Raw genomic sequence first — 24088 nt, 5'->3', positions numbered from 1 at the left:
AACCTTTTTCGTTTTTTGTTTGATATTTCATTCCTTATAAACTGTGTTAGCTGCCCAATGTCTTTTCTCAGTTTTTCTCTTCTGATCTGTAGCCTGTGTTGCCATGCTGGATTTGTGGGTTTCTTCTGTGTCTTGGTTTGTTCTGATCTGTGCCTAGTGTATATACACTCCTGGAAATTGAAATAAGAACACCGTAAATTCATTGTCCCTGGAAGGGGAAACTTTATTGACACATTCCTGGGGTCAGATACATCACATGATCACACTGACGGAACCACAGGCACATAGACACAGGCAACAGAGCACGCACAATGTCGGCACTAGTACAGTGTATATCCACCTTCCGCAGCAATGCAGGCTGCTATTCTCCCATGGAGACGATCGTTGAGATGCTGGATGTAGTCCTGTGGAACGGCTTGCCATGCCATTTCCAACTGGCGCCGCAGTTGGACCAGCGTTCGTGCTGGACGTGCAGACCGCGTGAGACGACGCTTCATCCAGTCCCAAACATGCTCAATGGGGGACAGATCCGGAGATCTTGCTGACCAGGGTAGTTGACTTACACCTTCTAGAGCACGTTGGGTGGCACGGGATACATGCGGACGTGCTTTGTCCTGTTGGAACAGCAAGTTCCCTTGCCGGTCTAGGAATGGTAGAACGATGGGTTCGATGACGGTTTGGATGTACCGTGCACTATTCAGTGTCCCCTCGACGATCTCCAGAGGTGTACGGCCAGTGTAGGAGATCGCTCCCCACACCATGATGCCGGGTGTTGGCCCTGTGTGCCTCGGTCGTATGCAGTCCTGATTGTGGCGCTCACCTGCACGGCGCCAAACACGCATACGACCATCATTGGCACCAAGGCAGAAGCGACTCTCATCGCTGAAGACGACACGTCTCCATTCGTCCCTCCATTCACGCTTGTCGCGACACCACTGGAGGCGGGCTGCACGATGTTGGGGCGTGAGCGGAAGACGGCCTAACGGTGTGCGGAACCGTAGCCCATCTTTATGGAGACGCTTGCGAATGGTCCTCGCCGATAACCCAGGAGCAACTGTGGAGATCTCACGCCCCCCGTGTTGAGCAATTCGGCGGTACGTCCACCCGGCCTCCCGCATGCCCACTATACGCCCTCGCTCAAAGTCCGTCAACTGCACATACGGTTCACGTCCACGCTGTCGCGGCATGCTACCAGTGTTAAAGACTGCGATGGAGCTCCGTATGCCACGGCAAACTGGCTGACACTGACGGCGGCGGTGCACAAATGCTGCGCAGGTAGCGCCATTCGACGGCCAACACCGCGGTTCCTGGTGTGTCCGCTGTGCCGTGCGTGTGATCATTGCTTGTACAGCCCTCTCGCAGTGTCCGGAGCAAGTATGGTGGGTCTGACACACCGGTGTCAATGTGTTCTTTTTTCCATTTCCAGGAGTGTATTTAGTGTAGTGAGTGCTTGTGTATAAACCAGTAGTTGTTACTCTTCCATAGTTGTATTTTCATTTATTTTGTTGTGTATGGTTGTGTTGATAGTTGTTGTTATTGTTTCGACTTGTGGGTTATTTAGTGGCCTATGCAAGACTGGTCTAATGTCTGTATTTGTGTCTTTGTATTCTATATTAGCAAGCTGAAATTTTTCTTCTATATCTAACATGTGTGTCACTTCGTGTTCTATTTGTGCTTGTTCTGGTGGCTGTCTTGAGATCTCGTTTTCCTCTGATTGTTTAATTGATGCATATTGTTTGCTCTAGGATGTCTGAGTCCATTACTGTATCTTCTTCTTCTGATTGCACATTATTTTGTTCCAGTATTTGTTGTACTTGTTTTATGTTTTCTAGTTCTGACTGGGGTATCCTGTTGTTTTTGAATATTACACGGTTCTGATCAGCTAGTCGTCGTTGTGTGAAAAATTTTAATTCTGGGTATCTGGTAATAAATGATGTTTACTTGTGATCTGTATCCAGTTGTGTTGGTTTCTAAGTTTGTTGCTTGGTAATAACAGAACATGAGGTGTCGCTTAAATTCATCTGACCATCTCGTCCTCTGTCTTTGTATTTCTTCTAGCGTGGTTGCAGGAAGCATGTCCTGCAAAACAACTCTATTTGGATTTAAATCATTTTTCGTGTGGCTAGCAGTGTCCTTTCCATTGTGGACGGGCACAAGGTTCAAGCGTCGTTATCGACCATGACAGCGCTTGTCCGAGGCTTCATTAGTTCTGTCCTGAACCAACTAATCACCCTAAAACGGGGGTGATCCCTATTAGTGGATTGTTCTTTTCGTCGCCTTTTACGGCTGGCAGAACATACCGGAGGCCTATTCTTTTCCCGGGCCTTCACGGGGTTTATTATTATGTACGGCCCTACTTCTGCATGGTATTTGTGTGATAACGGTTCAAACAAATTTCTCAAAGTTAACTCTTTCTCGATAAACAATTCTGCACGTGTTCAGTGCAACTGCCGCTAGCAGTTATCAACAGACCGAAGGTTCAACGTCTGTAGGCTCTTCAGTTCGTTTTGCGACGATGTTTGAGTTCGATATTACGAGAAGGGTGATGTGTACTTATTTGTTTCCACACGGCTTTTCACTCAGCCTCCAGGTCAGTGGACGGGACTATGTTTCCATCAACCGTGGTCTACCAGTAATCGTTGGTGGTAACAGTAATGTCCCTGAAGACTTGTTTGGTTACACATAGTCCCTCTTACATCATGGAAGTGGAAATGGGGCCAGTTTTCTGCTCCACCGATTCTCAAACATCTTGTGCTACGTTGAAGAGGCTTTAAACACCTATATTGCCTTTGTGCTCTCCCGGCAGTTCGAGCAGTGTAACGTTAGCAGACGTAGGTTCTACATCCCGTTATTTACGTGACTGGTGTCTGAGTCAAGTGCACGGGGTGGCTGGACACACGTGCTCACATAGTGAATATGCCGGAACCAACTTTTCTTCTCATAGGCGTGCCGACACTGGAGCGCTCTACATGTACTGTGCCTTCTCGCTGTTGCAGGAGCTGAGCATATCCCCGACGTCGGCGAGCTTCAAACTGTGGCGGGACACGCCCGTCCCCATGAAGCTGGACTTCTACTTCTGGAACTGGACCAACCCAGGCGAGATCACCAACCGTGACACGAAACCCACTTTCGTCCAGATGGGTCCGTACCGATTCAAGTAAGGAAAATTAACTTTGTCATAGATCTGCGATAATCAAGCAATGTCTTTAAGTACAGAAACTATCGAAAATACGGAAGTTCCTCACCGAACTTTGGAAATCTATACACGGTCTGTCCAAAAATATCCGGACATGTACCACTGGACGTTAATACGGGGAATTTCCACCCCTCGCCTTTATGACGGCTTTAACTGTGCTGGGAGCACAGGCGTTCAGTGTGGTTCGGATCGCGTCTCCTGGGAGGCCAATGCATTTCAGGAGTCTTATTGCCCACAAACTATTGCCTCACACATGGACCTTCGATAAGTTGCTCTCTCATCTTCAGTCAGTCAGTCATCATCTCCGAACTGTTCCTCTACTGTAAAAGACTAAACAATGCTGTAGAAAGTGTTCATATCATTCTGTATTTAGCGTTTTCTTAAGCGCAATGACGGGGAAACGCCTCCACAATTATTTCAATCATCCTGTTGGTACTACGCTTGATGGCAAGTAATGTTCTGAAGGCACATACCAAATCCAAAGCCCTCCATCAGATTGCCAGCGTCATTAGTCAATCCAAATCACTCGCTTCAAGTCATCCACTGACCAGTGGCGTCGGTCTCCACACGAACCAACGCGCAGCTCACCAGTGACTGCAGGAATGTGTGACTTACGAGGAACTGCTCCCTGAGCAGAGTTACTCTGCTTGCTGTATTGCTGGTGCACTCCTGCGATTGTTCTTACCTCCTTATTTTACGATATTTTAGACCAGAATCCCGACCATGTACCAATATTTACGGATGGCTCTAAAGAGGGGGACTCTGTTGGTTGTGCTGTTGTTTTCCCTGATCGAGTCGTCAAGTTACGGCTTCCTGCGGCGTTTACTGTCTTTGATGCCGAATTGTTTGCGATCTTGCGGGCATTGGAGCAGATGAGATGTGTTCCCAGTCTTAGGTTTCTCATCTGTTCTGACTCCCTGAGTGCCCTTCAGACCATGCAACACTTGTACCCGGCGGATACGGTCGTCCAGAACATCCATGATGCCCTACTCCACCTGCAACGGCAGGGGAAGGAGGTTTGTTTCTGCTGGGTGCCGGGGCACGTGGGTATTAGGGGAAACACACTGGCGAATGTGGCTGCCAAAGATGTATGTTCCCTCCCTCAAGTTGTTAAATGTGCTGTCCCCCTCCATGCTGTTACCTACCTCCTGCGTTTTCGCGTTGTGCGTCAGTGGGAAGAGGAGTGGCTGGCAGTCGGTAAAAACAAGCTGCGTCTGGTCAAGGCCACCACGCGGCCATGGCGTACGTCCTACCAATCATGCAGGTGGGATGTTCTCCTCACTTGCCTCCGCATCGGGCACAGTCCCTTAATGCATGGTTTTTTACTCCGGCGGGAGGACCCCCAATCTGCAGTGCTTGTGACTTCTAGATTACTGTCCGCCACATTTTACTTGACGGTCCTTTATTCTCTGACCAGAGGGCAGTGGTTTCCTTGGCACCGGACTTGCCCTCTATTTTGCAAGACGACGCAACGACTGTCGTTAAGGTCTTACGGTTTTGTGTCCTGTCCAATTTGTTGCCTCGGATTTTAGGGAGAGGATTTTAATGTGCTGCTAGGTGACTGGCTCAGCCACGTTTTAGGTGAGAGGTCCGCCAGTCACGATTACCTACTTGTTTCACTTCGAATTCTGTGCCCTTTTCCTTGTGTTTCCTTTCCTTTTTTAGTGCGTTTCTTCTCCTCTTGTTTTGCCTGTGTGTGTGTATGTGTGTGTGTGTGTGTGTGTGTGTGTGTGTGTGTGTGTGTGTGTGAGGATTTGGAACTGCGTCAGGTCTGTGTCTTTTAGCCGTTCTCCTTGTTCGCTGTCCGTCTTCGTCCCTTCACCGCTTGTGTTCCTGTTTCTATGCGTTTGGGTGCTGATGATCATGCTCTTTAGCGCCCGAAAACCTCAAAACTAACACACACACACACACACACACACACACACACACACACACACACACACACACATTTTGGAAATAACAAGTAGCTGCTAAACGCCTTACAGAAAACCACGAGTGTGTATCTCTAATAGTTTCCTAGTTACTATTTTTGAAGTGGTAGCGGGAGTTAGGGGAACCCCGAAAATGACCTACTGGATAACGCGCAAAGTTCCATGATGTTATTCGCACATGGTACTGTTGTATATAGGTAGGTCGCAACGCTAGGAAATTGCGGAGAAATGGAGGAAGATCTGCTGACGATCCAAGTATGGTGGGGGAAATGCCAGTTGACCTCAAGATAAACATAAGTTACATATTTAGGAAAAATAGATGTAACGGCTCATTGTTGCTCGATTACACGGCAACAGAAGAGCGAGGGGGGCAGGAGTTATCTACCATTATACTTGAGGGAGGGCTCATACAAAGTGATTGAAAGTGTACGACCACATAAAAGTAACCGAATGCGAGGCAGATACCAGACTCAGATTCACTGCAAGTGTAGGCCAGCCCCAAGTGTCTGAATACTGCTCGTCGGCCTGGGACCTGCTCTACAACAGTTGCGTATGTTCCTAGAGGACTCAACCAGTTTATTGCTTTCTCCTATGCCCACCTCGTAAAAACACCACGAAGGCAAATCTGGATCTCTCCTGGATGCTTGTCAACAATGATTGTGGCAGCTTACCACTGGCGACTGGAGGAGGAAAAGGGGGGGGGGGGGCGGCGGCGGCGGCGACGACAAGAGACACTACCAGTACTACTTGTCCCGAACTTCTTCCCCCCCCCCCCCTCCATTCCTTTTCCTCGGGTACTGAATACGGTCTTAACTCATTTGCGTCACCCACTAGCCAAAGAACGGTGTGCTAAGCTACCAGCAAGGATAGGAAACCGGTATGTCAGCTCGTTTGATGTCAAGGGCGCTTACTGTCGTATGAAAATAATTTGTTTATCGTGTGACGTATTAACTGTTGCTTGGATATTTTTCTCCTAATTCAGCGGCGGTAGGGGGGGGGGGGGGGGGGCGGCACTGTTTGCTGGAATGAAAGCCGTGGTGCCGCTGCCACGGCGGGCGTGTTGTTGACTCCGGGAAAATACCGCAGGCAGGCCGAGCGGTATTCTAGCCGAGCTCGTAATTACGGCAGTTCCGTGTCAAGGCCCGGCGCATGCACAGCGGAAAACTCGCTCGTACCCAAGGCGCGTTTAATTCTCTCAGCACCATCCCTGACGCGCAGCCAGGCACTCTTCTTTGGATAATAGAGGAAGCTCCCCTCAAAACGCTGTTTCTCAGTTACACAGGTGTCTGTTGCGTGTGCGACGTAGTGTTTCCTTATCATGCCTTTTCCCAGTGCATAGTTTTTCTCCTGACTACATTAGTCTGCTAAAGGCTTGAGGGCGAATCGTACACAGTTTCCTGTAGACTTCATTACCTGTATTAATTTGGCAGTCCACACGGAATATTGTTGGAACATTTCAAAAACCAAAGTTCACCTGCAGACGGGAGCTCAGGTCGACGACGTTCTAAAGCAAATTAGGATGAAACAGGCGGTAATTTACAGGACGGGATTGGGGTTTGTATGCAGTGCGCTCAAACACATCGAAACGCGGTGTCTGAAGAGTTCGAACGCTGTGTACGACGGTATGTGGACGAGCATTGTATTGCAACAAAATAAGGCCTTCCGGCAATCGACCTCTGAGTTTACATCGAATGGCACGTTTCAGCTTACTTAACAGCGTATCACTGAACCGTCTCTATTTAGTGTTGACCCCTTTTCGTGGTAATGTTCTAAAACTGCCCTTGAGTCCGAAAAACTGTGAGCATCAGGTTTCTGCTGAACATTGACTCTTGAATTTCTTTTTGACGGGAGATAAGAGTGCTTCCATTACATGCTTTGGCGTTTACTCTGTGGCACGAAGTAACGATTCCATGTTTAATCTCCAGTGATCATTCGTTGCAGAAACATTTCATCTTCGTTAGCGTGACGATCTAGTTTTGTTTCGGAACACATCTCGCAGACTTCGTGAAAGTTAAGTCGGTTAGGCATTATTTTGTTTGCAGAACCTTCACTAATCCGCCTATGGTTCGCCACATCGTCTGGTACTCACAATCAAGGAATGACCTCGCTCAGTATTGGCATCATTTGTGGTTGTAGCTGGGCGCCTCGCTCTTTCCTCATCCTTGACGCTAGTTGGACCGCTTTCAAACTGTTCAGTGCTCTGGCAAATACTTCTCTCTGAAAAAACATTGCTTCCGTATTGTACTGAAATTCTTCTTTGAACTGCCGTTCCTGGTACCCGTTCAGACCACAAAACTGATAGCGGTACGCTTCTCTTCTATGGTTGCAGAGCGGACTGATTATGAGAACCCGTCAACCGACCACAGGGGAACTCAACGTTGCCATCTAGCTCCTGGTGAGCATCCAGAAGCCGTAGTGCCAACCTAAAGAGAATTAGATCAAAATAGCGGATATGGTAGCTGTATCTACCTTAATTAAAACTGCTAGTTGCTCTCAAACGACAGACAGTCGCCGTGTATTTGAAAGAACCAGACAACTCCGAGTAGAACTGCCGCTCTCGGGGTTAGTGCAAACTTAATTATGTATCCTATGCCTAACCAACATTATGACCCCCTGCTTAATAGCAGAAATACGTCACTGATTCTGCTTACCAGGCATCCGACAATTTGTTAAAAGGTTTGTGGAGGTATGTGACCTGTCTTCACACAGGTTATACAGTCGGCGTAAATAACGGGCCGCTGATTTGTGTACGAGGTGATGACTTCAGATAGCGACCCAGATGGGTTTCGTAGCATTTACGTTAGGCGAATTTTGTCGCCGAACGTCAACGTGATTTCACTATAGTGCTGCTCATATCCACTACAGCATGGTTCTGCCTCAGAGACTCGGGCAATAATACTCCTGAAAGACATCAACGTCGGGGAAGACATCAAGCATGAAGGGATGCAGGTGGTTCGCAGCTTCCAACGTGTCTTCGATTACTGCAACAGGTCCCGTGGAAGTACGGAGAATGTCTCCCACAGCATAATACAGCTCCCACCAGACTGCGTCCGTGGCGCGGTGCAAGTTTCGAGCCGCCGTTCATCTCGATGACTGCGTTTGTGGAGAGTACCGTCGACCTAGTATAGCAAAAACGCCATTCAGCCGAAGAGCCGAACGTTTCCGTTGATAGACGGTCAAATCCCAATGGTCCCGTGCCCACTGCAGTTGTAATTGGGTCAATATGTGAACAAGTAGAGGTGTTCTGCAGTGGAGTTCAGTGTTCAACAATGTATGATAAACGGTGTCCTCCGGAACACCTGTGTCTGTTCCAGCATTGTACTGCTTTGGTAGAGATGCCACAAGTCCCCATCTATCCTACTTTACAGAGCAGACAAACCTCCGAATCACACGAGTCGTGGATGTCCAAGCGTTTAGCGCCTAGGGGTAATTTCACTGTCTTTCCGTAGATGGTCGCGACAGTAGCACCTGAACATTCGACCAGTAATGTACTTGACAATAGGCTTATAACCGGAAACCTTGGTAGTCCAGTAACTATAATGTGTCAAACATGGCAAAGTTAATTTACACTATCTTTAAGAACCCACCGTTGATTCAATTGAATCATCCCAAAATGATTTTTCTGGCAGTTTCAGATGGTTGTATAAACGTTCAGTGCGGTTTTGTACTCAAGTGGCGAGGGGGGAAAACGTGTAGAACACCCGCAGCATTAAAACTACCATGTTAATGTTTCTCCAGTCTTCATAACATTCAAAAGCATTTGGACAGACTGGGTGTGAAGGACCCTTACCACTGCACCACCTCCGTCGGTCGCGAAAGTCGCGCTGCTTCTGGAACAGACGGCAGCTGCTGCTGCTGCTGCTGCTCCCAACCTTCCACAACAAAGTGAGCACTTGGTCTGACGTGGGCATCCACCACGCGTTTCGACTTCTGAACCGTCATCATCAGCCTGAGCGATTAATACTGCTAATTAGATGAAGTCAATTTGTGGACTTACTACGGTTAATTCGGTTACAAAAGAGTGGAATTCATTTCCCCCAGCAAGTGCGGCCTAACATGATCAATCCCCAGTCACTTAGTTTTGTCACTGAGGCTTCTGTATTTGAAATTGCTAATACTGTGGCACAAATACTTAAAACTAACTCCTTGCAAGCGCTGTTGTGCCCGCACGCCTCACAGAACCTCTGCAGTAAGTTACTGGCACGTTGCAGCAGTCGGCGCCAGACAGTGCTGCAGTTCGTGTTTAAAAAAAAGTCGTTCTCATACCTCTTCGTAATCTGACCTCCAAAACCAGCCCGCAAATTACATGCCTGGCGGCTTCACAGACAGGTTAGCTACTCAAGGTGGTACCATTAACCGGCTAACAGAGCCGTGCAGAAGGTTTCGTCTCCATCTGCAATACCTGAACATGCAGCTTACGCTAGACTGGAACGGTGAGAAGCTGTGTTTGTCCATACAGGAAAGCCATTCAGCCTTCATCCGAGAACTAAGTTAGTGCGACAAATTAATGAAGGCTGCCGTGCTCGCTGGAGGTTACTTTGCTTACCGGGCACACTCGGCACAGTTCATCATCTACATCTACATCTACATGACTACTCTGCAATTCACATTTAAGTGCTTGGCAGAGGGTTCATCGAACCACAATCATACTATCTCTCTACTATTCCACTCCCGAACAGCGAGCGGGAAAAACGAACACCTAAACCTTTCTGTTCGAGCTCTGATTTCTCTTATTTTGATGATCATTCCTACCTATGTAGGTTGGGCTCAACAAAATATTTTCGCATTCGGAAGAGAAAGTTGGTGACTGAAATTTCGTAAAAAGATCTCGCCGCGACGTAAAACGTCTATGCTGTAATGACTTCCATCCCAAATCGTGTATCATATCAGTCACACTCTCTCCCCTATAACGCGATAATACAAAACGAGCTGCCCTTTTTTGCACCCTTTCGATGTCCTCCGTCAATCCCACCTGGTAAGGATCCCACACCGCGCAGCAATATTCTAACAGAGGACGAACGAGTGTAGTGTAAGCTGTCTCTTTAGTGGACTTGTTGCATCTTCTAAGTGTCCTGCCAATAAAACGCAACCTTTGGCTCGCCTTCCCGACAATATTATCTATGTGGTCCTTCCAACTGAAGTTGTTCGTAATTTTAACACCCAGGTACTTAGTTGAATTGACAGCCTTGAGAATTGTATTATTTATCGAGTAATCGAATTCTAACGGATTTCTTTTGGAACTCATGTGGATCATCTCACACTTTTCGTTATTTAGCGTCAACTGCCACCTGACACACCATACAGCAATCTTTTCTAAATCGCTTTGCAGCTGATACTGGTCTTCGGATGACCTTACTAGACGGTAAATTACAGCATCATCTGCGAACAGTCTAAGAGAACTGCTCAGATTGTCACCCAGGTCATTTATATAGAACAGGAACAGTAGAGGTCCCAGGACGCTTCCCTGGGGAACACCTGATATCACTTCAGTTTTACTCGATGATTTGCCGTCTATTACTACGAACTGCGACCTTCCTGACAGGAAATCACGAATCCAGTCGCACAACTGAGACGATACCCCATAGCTCCGCAGCTTGATTAGAAGTCGCTTGTGAGTAACGGTGTCGAAAGCTTTCCGGAAATCTAGAAATACGGAATCAACTTGAGATCCCCTGTCGATAGCGGCCATTACTTCGTGCGAATAAAGAGTAGTAGTAGTAGTTGTTGTTGTCTTTTGACATTCATTACAGCAATTGAAAGTTTTATATTCAATAAATATCATTGTCAACATATGTTTCGTCGTTTTCATTGTAATGTTCGTCTTTACCATTACGATGATTATCAGCTATTTGTCTCTCACTGTTAAATAAAGGAGTCGTGAAGAGTTTTCAATGCAATGTCGTCTGCAGAGTTACCCATCTACGCTGACCCTCTACCTTTCCAACGAAGCTCTCCTACCCCACTAGGTCGTCCACTACCTCGGGCTTTTCTCATCTGCTGGAGTGCGGCAAAGAAATTTTTTATCTATCCACGTGGCTAAAGATACACATCCCGTGTATCACCATTTAGTTTTCAACGTGGTCATAATTACTTCTTTCCTTTAGGTGTGCTTCCTTTTCAGTTTCTTTATCACTTCTAATTACAAACATGTCTATATTTCTAACTCATGGAGCAACACAGAGTTATCGGGTGGTTTTTGCCTTAAAAGGCCATGCCTCACCGCCGTAAATGAGAATCGTTATAACCCATTTCATCAACGGTGATAGCTTTTGTTTATGAAAGACACTCCGGGCGATTTCTGCTGTTTCGTTTCTGTTACTGTTTATTGGAGGAATGACTACCTGGGAGATAAAGATCTCTTCTTAGTATAAAACACTTTTCCCTTCTCTATATACGTATGTACATGACACTGATGTCAAACTTCTAGCAGTGTGTGCCACTTGTGCCGTGCCGAAATGGTTAAAGATGTTCGGATGTTATTCTAAATCCATTCTCAACATTTATGTTTATATTCACGTGGCCACGTATTGTAATGTTAGTTTTGGGGCCTGAGACGGTGTCCTGGAGTTTAGTTAATTTATAAAAGAAAATGAAGTTCACATTCCTAATGGGAGGTCGCTTGACTAAAGAAAATACTCACATTATCACTAGGAGAGCAGTACATGCACGAATGGTCATTTTCTTACGGATGTCCAGCTTTGTTAGTTCAGTGACCTGCAATTCAGAATGTTAATCTATCTTCTCCCACGTTAAAACTCGTGCCTCTCCTGATACAAATACACTACATCCTACCTACCGTACAAGGTAGCTCTACAGTAAAACCGTGCGCAATGCCGACAGCAGAAACTGATACGTATGCAGGAAGGACACGGCGCTGCGGTCGGCAACGCCTTTACAAGCCTAGTGTCCGGCGCAGTTGTTAAATCGGTTACTGCTGCTACAGTGGCAGGTTATGAAGATTTGAGTGAGTCTGAAAGTGATTTATAGTCGGTGCACCAGCGATGGGACATGTACGGGTGTGGAGACAACCTCATGAATCCATAGACCCGGCATGTCATGTCCATTGTGCATTCCGACGGAATTGGACAATTTCAGAATGACAATGCGACACCACACACGTAGCTAGTGGCTGCAGGAACACTTGTCTGAGTTTAAGCATTTCCGCTGGCCACCAGACTCCCCAGAAATGAAAATTATTGAGCATATCTGAAATGCCTTGCAAAGTGCTATTTAGAAGAGATCTCCACCGTCTTCTACGGATTTATGGACAGCCCTGCAGGATTCATGGTGTCGATTTCCTCCAGCGTAATTCAAACTTAGTCGAGTCCATGACACGTATTGTTGCGACACTTCTGCGTGCTCGCGAGGCCCCTACAAGATATTCGGCAGGTGTACCAGTTTCTTTGGCTCTTCCGTGTACATAGCATTATGCTCTTCAAGGGCTGTAATCAACTTCATGCCTGTGAGCTTTATTTTTAATAGGCTGAATATTTTCATTATTAGTTGACAACCTGAGCAAATTTCTTGGGTGTTTATCTGTATATCCTTTTGCCCCTCCCACCATGAACCATGGACGTTGCCGTTGGTGGGGAGGCTTGCGTGCCTCAGCGATGCAGATAGCCATACCGTAGGTGCAACCACAACGGAGGGGTATCTGTTGAGAGGCCAGACAAACATGTGGCTCCTGAAGAGGGGCAGCAGCATTTTCAGTAGTTTCAGGGGCAACAGTCTGGATGATTGACTGATTTGGTCTTGTAACAATAACCAAAACGGCCTTGCTGTGCCGGTACTGTGAACGGCTGAAAGCAAGGGGAAACTACGGGCGTAACTTTTCCCGAGGGCATGCAGCTTCACTGTATGGTTAAATGATGATGGCCTCCTCTTGGGTAAAATATTCCCCAATTCGGATCTCCGGGCGGGGACTACTCAAGAGGATGTCGTTATCAGGAGAAAGAAAACTGGCGTTCTACGGATCGGAGCGTGGAATGTCAGATCCCTTAATCGCGCTGGTATGTTAGAAAATTTAAAAAGGGAGATGGATAGGTTAAAGTTAGATATAGTGGGAATTAGTGAAGTTCGGCGGCAGGAGGAACAAGACTTCTGGTCAGGTGACTACAGGGTTATAAACACAAAATCAAATAGGGGAAATGCAGGAGTAAGTTTAATAATGAATAGGGAAATAGGAATGCGGGTAAGCTACTACAAACACCATAGTGAACGCATTATTGTGGCCAAGATAGAAACGAAGCCCACACCTACTACAGTAGTACAAGTTTATATGCCAACTAGCTCTGCAGATGACGAAGAAATTGAAGAAATGTATGATCAAATAAAAGAAATTATTCAGATAGTTAAGGGTGACGAAAATTTAATAGTCATGGGTGATTGGAATTCGGTAGTAGGAAAAGAGACAGAAGGAAACGTAGTAGGTGAATATGGACTGGGGCAAAGAAATGAAAGAGGAAGCCGCCTGGTAGAATTTTGCACAGAGCACAACTTAATCATAGCTAACACTTGGTTTAAGAATCATGAAAGAAGGTTGTATACATAGAAGAACCCTGGAGATACTAAAAGGTATCAGATAGATTATATAATGGTAAGGCAGAGATTTAGGAATCAGGTTTTAAATTGTAAGACATTTCCAGGGGCAGATGTGGACTGTAACCACAATCTATTGGTTATGAACTGTAGATTAAAACTAGAGAAACTACAAAAAGGTGGGAATTTAAGGAGATGGGACCTGGATAAACTAAAAGAACTAGAGGTTGTACAGAGTTTCAGGGAGAGCATAAGGGGAAAATTGACAGGAATGGAGGAAAGAAATACAGTAGAAGAAGAATGGGTAGCTTTGAGGGATGAAGTAGTGAAGGCAGCAGAGGATCAAGTAGGTAAAAAGATGAAGCATAGTAGAAATCCTTGGGTAACAGAAGAAATATTGAATTTAATTGATGAAAGGAGAAAATATATAAATGCAGTAAATGAAGTAGGCAAAAAGGAATACAGACGTCTCAAAAATGAGATCGACAGGAAGTGCAAAATGGCTAAGCAGGGATGGCTAGAGGACAAATGTAAGGATGTAGAGGCTTATCTCACTAGGGGTAAGATAGATACTGCCCACAGGAAAATTAATGAGACCCTTGGAGAAAAGAGAACCACTTGTATGAACATAAAGAGCTCAGATGGAAACCCAGTTCTAAGCAAAGAAGGGAAAGCAGAAAGGTGAAAGGCGTATATAGAGGGTCTATACAAGGGCGATGTACTTGGGGACAATATTATGGAAATGGAAGAGGATGTAGATGAAGATGAAATGGGAGATACGATACTCCGTGAAGAGTTTGACAGAACACTGAGAGACCTGAGTCGAAACAAGGCCCCCGGAGTAGACAACATTCCATTGGAACTACTGACAGCCTTGGGAGAGCCAGTCCTGACAAAACTATACCATCTGGTGAGAAAGATGTATGAGACAGGCGAAATACCCTCAGACTTCAAAACGAATATAATAATTCCAATCCCAAAGAAAGCAGGTGTTGACAGATGTGAAAATTACCGAACTATCAGTTTAATAAGTCACAGCTGCAAAATACTAACGCGACTTCTTTACAGATGAATGGAAAAACTGGTAGAAGCCGACCTCGGGGAAGATCAGTTTGGATTCCGTAGAAATATTGGAACACGTGAGGCAATACAGTCCCTACGACTTATCTTAGAAGCTAGATTAAGGAAGGGCAAACCTACGGTTCTAGCATTTGTAGACTTACAGAAAGCTTTTGACAATGTTGATTGGAATACCCTCTTTCAAATTATGAAGGTGGCAGGGGTAAAAGTACAGAGATCGAAAGGCTATTTACAATTTGCACAGAAACCAGATGGCAGTCATAAGAGTCAAGGGGCATGAAAGGAAAGCAGTGGTTGGGAAAGGAGTGATACAGGATTGTAGCCTCTCCCCGACGTTATTCAATCTGTATATTGAGCAAGCAGTAAAGAAAACAAAAGAAAAATTCGGAGTAGGTATTAAAATTCATGGAGAAGAAATTAAAATGTTGAGGTTCGCCGATGACATCGTAATTCCGTCAGAGACAACAAAGGACTTGGAAGAGCAGTTGAATGGCATGGTCAGTGTCTTGAAAGGAGGGTATAAGATGAACATCAACAAATGCAAAACGAGGATAATGGAATGTAGTGGAATTAAGTCGGGTGATACTGAGGGAATTAGATTAGGAAATGAGACACTTACAGTAGTAAAGGAGTTTTGCTATTTGGGGAGCAAAATAAGAAATGGTGGTCGAAGTAGAGAGGATATAAAATGTAGACTGGCAATGGTAAGGAAAGCGTTTCTTAAGAAGAGAAATTTAACATAGAGTATAGATTTGTGTGTCAGGAAGTCGTTTCTGAAAGTATTTGTGTGGAGTGTAGCCTTGTATGGTAGTGAAACGTGGACGATAAGTAGTTTAGACAAAAAGAGGATAAAAGCTTTTGTAATGTGGTGCTACAGAAGAATGCTAAACATTAGATGGGTAGATCACATAACTAATGAGGATGTATTGAATAGGATTGGGGAGAAGAGGAGCTCGTGGCACAACTTGACCAGAAGAAGGGATCGGTTGGTAGGACATATTCTGAGACATCGAGGGATCACCAATTTAGTATTGGAGGGCAGCGTGGAGGGTAAAAGTCGTAGAGGGAGACCAAGAGACGAATACACTAAGCAGATTCAGAAGGATGTAGGTTGCAGTAGGTACTGGGAGATGAAGCAGCTTGCGCAGGATAGAGTAGCATTGAGAGCTGAATCAAACCAGTCTCAGGACTGAAGACTACAACAACAACAACAACAACAACAACAACTGAGGAATATAGACATTCGTTTTCCCCTCGCTCTGTTCGCTATTGATACAGAAAGGAAAATGACTAGAACTAGTCTGCTGCGCGCCACGCTGTTGTATCTACATATAAATATAGATGAATGTGTACTGGTATTTAGTTATACGTCGTTACACCGTTAACACGATCATCGGCAGCAAGTAAGCTAGGAATTAAGTGTTAATAAGGCCTCTACGATGTATTACCATTAAAACAACTTCGATGTAATTGCAAAGTGGTACTTTGTGTAATGCTCAAATGTGTTCGTATTTCTAATGGATGGATATAGAAAGGGAGGAAGGGGGAATTGAATTTGGTACATCATGCAGCCTACGCTTCTAGGAAAGAGGCAAGAAAATTGCTGACCCTGCGTTGCTATCCGATGGGCAGACCAGCTTCAGTAGTTTCTTAGGCTCTCTTGCTGCAAGACGCAGGGAATACGTTCGGAATTTAATCAAGGATATTGGCGCGTGGCGTGGGTAACAGGAACTGTACGTCTGCTCCTATCGTCTATATGGGATGCGAATGACGATGATGAAACTTCTCTCGTGACCGGCATTGAAACTGTCTAGGCTCATGTTCATCAGCATCTCAGCACAGAGGAAACCATTTCACGGAAATAAATACCTTAATGAATAACGTGTCAAACAGCAAACATCGCCTACTTATTTCTCTGTGGAAACTCTTTTGGTTGAGAAATGCCTCCGGAATTATTTCGTCTCTTGGTCGTGCCATTAAATGGTATACGCGTTCCAAACCAAATTTAAAAGTAAACCATCGTGCGCTGTTTTCACATTTATTTGTACTCAAATTCATTTGTTGTAATTCCATAGCTTGTGTAAAACATTCGTGGGAAATGTAATGAAACAGAACGGCGGCGTCTGAAAGTGTGTGTTGGTGTCGCCACAGTGGCGGAGTGGCGCGTCGTGTAATGTTGGGAAGTTCACCTCGTCCGTGCCTGGGAGCTGCGGTGGAGCCGCGGCCAGAACCCACGCAGTCTCGGCGATATTTGGCGCCCGAGACAAATTACGCCACTAGGCTCCACAGATTTAGAGGGAAACGTTTATCTGCAGACTCGGATCGATTGTCTGCACAGCTGTTTACTAATATCCTTAAGAGCTGGATAAAATGAGAGGTAGGTAAGTACATAAAAGGACGAGAAACGCGACGCGGTACGAAGGAATCATCCGATTAGAACGGAAATCGGTAGATATGATTTCCATGTACAGACAAACGAATGATCCCGATTTCACAAAAAGGGGTGATTTATTCAAGACAAAAAGCTTCACAAAGTGAATAAGTCAGTAACGCGTTGGCCCAGCTCTGGCCATTATGCAACAGTTACTCCGCTTGACACTAACTCATAGTTATTGTACGTTCTCCTGAGATATATCGTAAAGCATTCTGTCTAGTTAGGGCGTTAGATCGTCAAAATCCAGAGTTGGCTGGAGGGCACTTACCATAATGTTCCAAACGTTCTTCCCTGGTCTTCCCTACTGTAATCTCGACCGATATGCCGATTACTACAACCGGCTTCTTTGAACCCAACTGTACGTCTTCTCTCAGATGCTGACATGTGCTTACATTGTTCACGCGCCTGTCTGAGGTATAATTACTGTTCAAATGAGTACACGGAATGAAATTATCAAAGGCTTTGTGCCCTGGTATCGACGCGACCTCTGCTTATTGTCCTTGCCAGTTGTGCTGCATTCATCCATTGGCCTCGAAAGTTTACAGCTCTGTATTTTCCGTCGATACCTGTATGAATACGGTGTGCATCGTAACTCCTTCGTGGCGTTTTATACTGGAGAAGACCAATTTGGAGTTAGAGGAGGCAAAGGAACAAGAGGAGTTGTTGGCCTTGGAGAGAAGGATGGATATGAATATATGAAGTTGCGATAGCTTCATTGAATTAGAGGAGGATTTGAAATGTGAATTGAGACTACTATTTAGAACTATGAACAGAAAGGACTGAACTGGAAAGTAGAATAATGAATAATCAGCTGTATCAGAGAAACTGCAGAAAACAGGGGTAGAGGAAGAGTACAGGATTATAAAAGAGCTAGACAGGGATGTCCTATGTCCTGAGGACGCTATTCATATCAAGAAGGAAAGGAGAAACGGAATAAAAATGAATGGGGAATGAATGAATTTTTTTAGATTTACAGATTCAGAGATAAATGAATAGAATGTAGCAGGTCATATCGGTTACCCTAAAATTAACCGAAATTAAAATTGAACAAACGGAAAACGAAAGTAATGGCGCTACAGAAGAAAATGAAACAAATCAAAATCAGTATAACAACTAATGGCGTCATAGCTCATCAGATGAAACAATTTTGTTATCTCGGTAATATAACCATAGAGGGCAATAGACGCTTAATGGAAGTGAATAATTGCATTCCAAAACAGGAATTTACGACTAAGAAAAACATTTTGTGCTGCAACCATATAATATGTAACACACAGCTCAATGGAAGTGACAGTTGGACCCTGGATGACATGCGAAAGGAATCTAAGATTCCGAAAGTTGGATATCAAGAACTAGCTGAGAGGAAAGAAAATTAACTTGCAAGTCTTAAGAGAAGTCAACGAATGGAGAAGATTACTAAAGTATACAGAAAGGAGGAGAAAAGTGCTGGTAAAGAAACTAAGAGGAGGGGTTAAACGAACACTCAACGTTACAGCTTCTGTTGTGCATGCCGTGAAGTGCTATACATCGTGATGTTAATGTCTCTTACTCTGAAGTATTCCGTGAGCATATCGCGACGGCTGCCGAGTCAGTCCACTGGTGCTTCATTGGGACTCACTCTTCAAACATACCTGCTGTATCGCCTTTAGACATCAACATCACACTACAAAGTTTGTTTGCTTTTGAATGTTAGCGGTGTCGCTATATATATTTCCTTTCTAAATGTACATTTGTAAATGCAATTCATAATACCGACTTCAGTACTTATCTTCAATATGTACATGTAAATATGTCTGGGCATCATGTTCTGATGAAAGCACTCTCCGGGGTTCTTACGTACACTAGCTACATAACTGCTATTTTTCCTATTAAATCCAGGAAGTAAATAGTATTACCACTGAAAGCAACATGGATGCAATGTGAATCTCTCTGTACTCCTGCTCGGTGTTTCATAAATTGCGACAAAAAGTTGCTGAAAAATGTGCTTTTGTAATAACATGTAGTTCAGTATATACATGCTGTCAGCGTAATTAGCAGTTGCGTGTCTGTTGCAGTGAGGTGCACGAGAAGATAAACATCACGTGGCACGACAACGGCACGGTGAGCTACCGGCAGATCCGGCGCTGGTTCTTCGACCCGGACAACTCCAACGGAACCCTCGACGACGAGGTCACCACGCTGAACATCATCGCTCTGGTAATTTGACCTCCGCCGCCTGCTCAGCTCAGCCAGCGGTCCATCAGGCCTGACCTACTCGGCAGGGGTATTCCGTGCTACAGATTCTGAGGCACTGAGGGATTTCTCTGTACACGGCTGATGGGATTTCCAAAGCAGTAGTACGCTTGACACTACGGTCGTTGTGTTGGAGGAGGGGGAAGGGGTGGAAGAAGGTGATAGTTCGTCCTGCACCCATGAAGTAAAAGTGTACTGGCAGTAAGGTAGGAGGCAGTTAAGTGTCAAGGTACCACAGATGACTTTAGCCAGCTTATTAGGACTAAGTTTTGTTAGCGTATGCTTCTGTCAAAATTAGTGCTTCTCGAAAAACGTATCTCAGCATTTAATCGTAAAATGACGTTCACTCAATTAATATCTACGATATTACTGAGCCAATTAAAGGCATTTACGAACTGAATTACATACTTCAGAACTGTTACTGACACATACTTCTGGTTCACTGGTGTTGACTAACCACCTCCTGGAGCCTTCTGAATACTAACAACAATTAAGCAGGATTACAAATAACTCAAACCTATAACAGAGAGGAAGAAACACAATTACAAAGGAGCATTTAGATTCTTGAAACACCAATTTAGCCAAGTAATAAGATCTAGTTACCAAAACATGGCAGGTGCCAATTATAAGCTGTGAAACATTTAAAGGGTACAGCAGGACATAAATGAAAAGTGGTTGCGGCTAAGCGGTGCAGAAATTGTCACGCTATGGCACTCCCAAAAATCATCATATAACTAGCCTTTTTTCCCGCGGCTTTGCTCGTGTATATGTTAGCCATGTGTATTGAACATACCTCCTCCTCCTTTCTATGTCGACATCTTCCTTCTACTTCTATTTCCTCCTCCTCCTTCTCCCCCTCCCCCTTCGTTCATTTCCACCACTCCCTCCCTCTGATCATATCTTCCTCCACCATCCTTCTGACCATATCCTCCTTCGCCTCTTGCCATCTCCGCCTCTCCATCCTCCTTTTCCACCTGACTAATGCATCTCCCCCCTCCTACCCTTTCATTGTCCTTTCTCTCCTCCCCTCCGTCTGTCCATCCTCTCTATCTTATCCTGTCCCCAGACATGCGATACTAGGTGGCTTACGTAGTCTTCTTTGGTCAGCGAACACGTTTCACTATCCAAGGAACTTACACAGATACGGGCTGTTCGCCTCCCCGGTAGGAATGAAAGGCACGAGTGGAGGACAATAAACAGTATAGAACCAAATAACTTCCTAAATACGAGAAAAAGAAAAATACGGTTTAACGGCTCATCGTTAGAGATGAGGTAAGCTCGGATTTTTTTAGATCACGGGGACGTGAATCTACTGGAAATCGACTGTGCTCTTTCAAAGGAATGATCGCGACATTTTCCTGCTGACCGCTGGGGAAAACATGGAAAACCCAAATGTAGATGGTCGGACGCTGATTTGAACCGCCATTCTCCCGAATGCGAACTCAGTGTGCAGACTATTGCGGCACTCCGTTCGGCCTCCGATAAGATTTATTACGACTGCATTCATGAAGGTCTTGCAACAGAGCCCCCTAGCATGCACATTCCTCCAACTTGCTGTCAATCGTGTGCAGGTATACGTTTGTTGAAAAAGCTGAATGAAGAAAAATCGACAGTACAATTTTTGTGCTGACATCAGATACAGAATAGTATTTCTGTGAGGCACGCTGATGTTCAGTTACGAACAAATGCTTTTCTGTCCGCCATAAAAGTCTGCAGCTCGTGGTCTAGTGGGTGACGTTGCTACCACTGGATCACGGGGTCCTGGGTTCGATTCCCGGTCGGGTTGGGGATTCTCTCCCCCTGGGGACTGGGTATTTGTGTCATCACCACCACCACCACCACCACCACCGCCACCACCACCACCACCATGATCGATCCATCCATCCACCACCACCACCATGATCGATCGATCCACCACCACCACCACCACCACCACCACCACCCCCATCATTCGTGACAGTGGCTACATTGGACTATGTAAAAAATTGGAGTGTGAAAAATATTGGGACTTCGTGCAGGCAATGATGACCACAGAGTTGAGTACCCCACAAATCAAACATTATAATTATTCCCCATAACAGAATGCTATGCTGGTAACCTTTGCAGCGGAGTATAAGGTTGCCACATCGTTAAAACTGAACGTGTAGCAAATCTTTCTTCGCCTGGGTGAGTGCAATTATGAACTTTAGAAGTGTCAATACACTGTTGACCCTAGCCTATATTTGGAAGTTTTTGTGAATTTACATTAATAATAAATATTACCGTAGATACTAGTTAATATTTCAAAGCTTGTAGAAGGTACATTGTTTTTAATAGGTAATATAGGATGATGAGACTTGGTTTTAAAGCCGGCCGGTGTGGCCGAGCGGTTCTAGGCGCTTCACTCTGGAACTGCACGACCGCTACGGTCGCAGGTCCGAATCCTGCCTCGGGGATGGATGTGTATGATGTCCTTAGGTTAGGTTTAACCCTTTGCACTTCGTAAAGCAAACACAAGAAGGCATCACGAGTTCTTGTCTGAATCACCACTGCTTGGGAAGCAAGGCGCCTCATGGAGTTGGGCGGATCTCTTTGTAGAAACAATGAGCCGCTGACCAACAGTTATTGTGTATATTAAAACAGAAATTGCGCTTCCATTGAACTTTATTTATGGAAGCGTTACAACCAAAACGTTTCACGGTGTGATATTCTACAGTAGGAACTTCGCTAGCGCAAAAGTGACAGCCTACGACAAACATTCTCATCCGACTTTAAGGAGACTACTCGATATGAAAAACTGAAACTCTTATCTTGATAATAAACTGACAGTATTTTCAGAATTCCTTACGTTTGTTGTTCAGCTTTGAAACAAAGTAAACCATTGCATGTGCTTACAGTGAAGTCCTCATGTTGGTACTACTTTACTTTATGGCCTACATTATTGAGTTTGAAATGTAACTAACATATCAAACTTACGTATAGCGTTTATCGTAAAGTGGTATCTATTTTCAATCGAGAGTTATTGGTTTGTGAGTGTGGAACAATAACAACGCCCTGTTCTTCCAATTCTGGACTCCAGATTGTATATGATTGAAATAATTCTTAAATAGATCGAACTGAACTACGCAAAAAAAGTACTTACTTTCATACATATGTGTGTGTGTGTGTGTGTTTGTAACATAGATAGATCGGAACAGTCGCCTTACGTGGGAGCATTATGTAATAATGAAGCAATGATGGCTAGTACAGTCAGAATCGAGAATGGAGCGTTTTAGAGCTACGGTCAATCTTGTCGAATGAGGCTCGACATCGGAGTGCGAAACGAAATTTGCAGTGTCGACACCCATTCGACGTTGGAGTGGAAAGGGTTAAGTAGTTCTAAGTTCTAGGGGACTGATGACCTCAGATGTTAAGTCCCATAGTGCTCAGAGCCATTTTTTGAACTTGGTTTAAAAACAATTCAGACGTGTTAGACTGGTGGTTTGTCTGTAAAAATAATTTTCACAGACATTCATTTTTCTCGAAACTTTGTGTCTTTGTTTTGGGCCGTTGCGGTTCTCAGTGCCTAGTTAGTTAGTGGCACTGTGGATGGAAGGGCACCACCACTAGAAGTAGTGGAGGAGCTACGTTGTTTGTGTGTGTGTTGGCAGACGGCGTCGTTCGTGACGCGCGAGTGGAGCTTCGTGATGCGGAAGGGTCTGGACATCGCGCTGTGGCAGATGGGCCAGAAGCTGCACGTGACGCACCAGGTCCGCCAGCTGCTGTTCGAGGGCTACGAGAGCCCGCTCATCACCATGGCCGACCGGCTGCCCGCGCTCGCCGGCATCGACATCCCCTACGACCGCTTCGGCTGGTTCTACAGCGTGAGTACCTGCCTCCGTTCTGGTCCGAGCACGGGCCTCTTAACCCGGACCACACGCCACTGTTAAGCACGAATGAAGGACAGGGTCCCTTACTTCGATTGCACATAACTCATTAAGGTCAATCCGACACATTTATTTCAAACATCATAAATGAAGTTACATTTGAATCTGTCTGACATTAAACAGTAATAAAAAAAACAATTTGAATATCAGCTGATTTTTAGTGCGTGAAGCGCGAGTCAAGCCAATAACCAGATAAACTAAACAATTCACCGTAATTCAAAAGAGAGAAAAACAAAATTGAATCAATACACCCAACTCACAAATATTCTAAAAACCTTACAATGCTACTCAAAAGAATACACTGAAGCGGGGAGCAGTCATTCACCCGACAGAACACTTCAAAATGAGTTCAATAACACAGCTGCGTGCCTCAGAAAACAGCAAGACATTAAATACACTTCATTGACGATTAACAAATATTCTAACATTACGCCACTCCTGTTTGAACTGCAGTGTCCCAAAGAAACGGGCGCTTATTCTGAAAGAACAATTTTTTATATTTAAATTACAGCATTAATGAATTACAAATCTTTCCCCTTTCTAGGCGGAGGCTGAGCCAGAAACACAGAATGCCACAGAAACACAGTTTTGCTGTGAAATCTTACAGGACACCCAGAAGCAGTTACAGACAAGGGGTCGGCACCCACAAATAACGCAGGCTAAGAACCAGGCTGGGAGCAAATCGTACGAAAACTTGTTCACACTATGCTCACCACAAACTGTAGACATTCCGGCCGAACATCCGCTTGCGGTGGCTGCCAGAAGGACGAAG

The 24088-nt window shown here is 45.0% G+C and overlaps 1 protein-coding gene across 4 annotated transcripts in view; it reads left to right on the top strand.

Moving 5' to 3' along the window:
- The window catches only part of LOC126278187 (protein croquemort-like), a 717452-nt gene that overhangs the window by 593656 nt on the left and 99708 nt on the right, over nt 1–24088 (top strand). For all 4 annotated transcript variants that reach the window (XM_049978100.1, XM_049978101.1, XM_049978099.1 and 1 more), the window contains exons 3-5: nt 2997–3157; nt 19234–19375; nt 23041–23253. In XM_049978100.1, the coding sequence (XP_049834057.1) occupies nt 2997–3157; nt 19234–19375; nt 23041–23253 (516 nt within the window). The remainder of the gene's footprint in view (nt 1–2996; nt 3158–19233; nt 19376–23040; nt 23254–24088) is intronic.

Source organism: Schistocerca gregaria, chromosome 6, assembly GCF_023897955.1.
Source record: "Schistocerca gregaria isolate iqSchGreg1 chromosome 6, iqSchGreg1.2, whole genome shotgun sequence".
NCBI lineage: Eukaryota > Metazoa > Arthropoda > Insecta > Orthoptera > Acrididae > Schistocerca > Schistocerca gregaria.
Note: the sequence above shows the minus strand (reverse complement) of the source record. Positions and strands in the feature narration are given on the sequence as shown.